This window comes from Octopus bimaculoides, chromosome 2 (genome assembly GCF_001194135.2).
Source record: "Octopus bimaculoides isolate UCB-OBI-ISO-001 chromosome 2, ASM119413v2, whole genome shotgun sequence".
In the NCBI taxonomy this organism is placed as follows: Eukaryota; Metazoa; Mollusca; class Cephalopoda; order Octopoda; family Octopodidae; genus Octopus; species Octopus bimaculoides.
The window spans coordinates 143,607,582-143,608,395 of record NC_068982.1 but is presented as its reverse complement, the minus strand read 5'-3'; the positions used below and the strand labels follow the sequence as shown (position 1 = coordinate 143,608,395).

Here is an 814-nt window from a genome sequence, read left to right as displayed (position 1 = left end):
TTTCAATAGCCATGTTATACTGATGCCTTGCAGAAAGCTTGTTTAGCTTTGGGTTCCTCTATAAACAAGAAATGATAATAATGGTACCTTACAACAGACTGATAACTTACATATATCAAATTATATACCTATCACTAATTCCATAGGCTGACATAACAGATCATAGGCTACTTATGTAGGAACATACTGATACTTACTGAACTTTCTCCTTGTATTACTCGAGGTAGATGTCTCCGGAAATAGACACAACCCAAAAATCGTTCCAGTGGAGATGCTGGTAGGAAATTCATTCCTGGCAATGGGCATGGTGTCAGCAATTTACTGAATGCTTCATGAGATAATATAGTTGGAATGGAAGCAGCCCATGATCTCTGTGGTAACATTCTGGGAGCAGGGCTCACAACTAGACATCATAAAAATATCAAATATTGATTAAAAATTGATTAATAAAAAGCAAAGGTAAAAAGACATTAAAAAAAACTTTTGTTTTTTTAATTATATCTTTCAGTCCAAAAACAAAACAAGTATTCAACATCAAATCTACATCCATGTTTCTAAATTGGCATAGTTGGTTTAAATCCATTATAATGCCTCTCCAAATTGTTGCAACCCCTTGTTATCATCTTTGTGAGGTTCAGCATGCTGAGATCAGCCTTCTCCACTTCATCTTCCACAAGCTTCTTTCATTTGGATCACTTGACCCTTATTCCCCCAACTGCCATCATTCATGCACACCACATGTCTGGAGAAGCAACTCTCTAACGCTAGGATGCTATAAAACTGGTGGGTTTCTTTTTTTTTGGGGGGGGGGGGA

The 814-nt window shown here is 37.0% G+C and overlaps 1 protein-coding gene across 1 annotated transcript in view; it reads right to left on the bottom strand.

The window, feature by feature from the left end:
• Positions 1 to 152: 152 nt before the first annotated feature.
• The window catches only part of LOC106881719 (mediator of RNA polymerase II transcription subunit 14), a 1,081-nt gene continuing 419 nt past the window's right edge, over positions 153 to 814 (bottom strand). Inside the window, exon 2 of the mRNA XM_014932200.2 lies at positions 153 to 403. Within this exon, the coding sequence (XP_014787686.1) occupies positions 168 to 403 (236 nt within the window). The 3' untranslated portion in view covers positions 153 to 167. The remainder of the gene's footprint in view (positions 404 to 814) is intronic.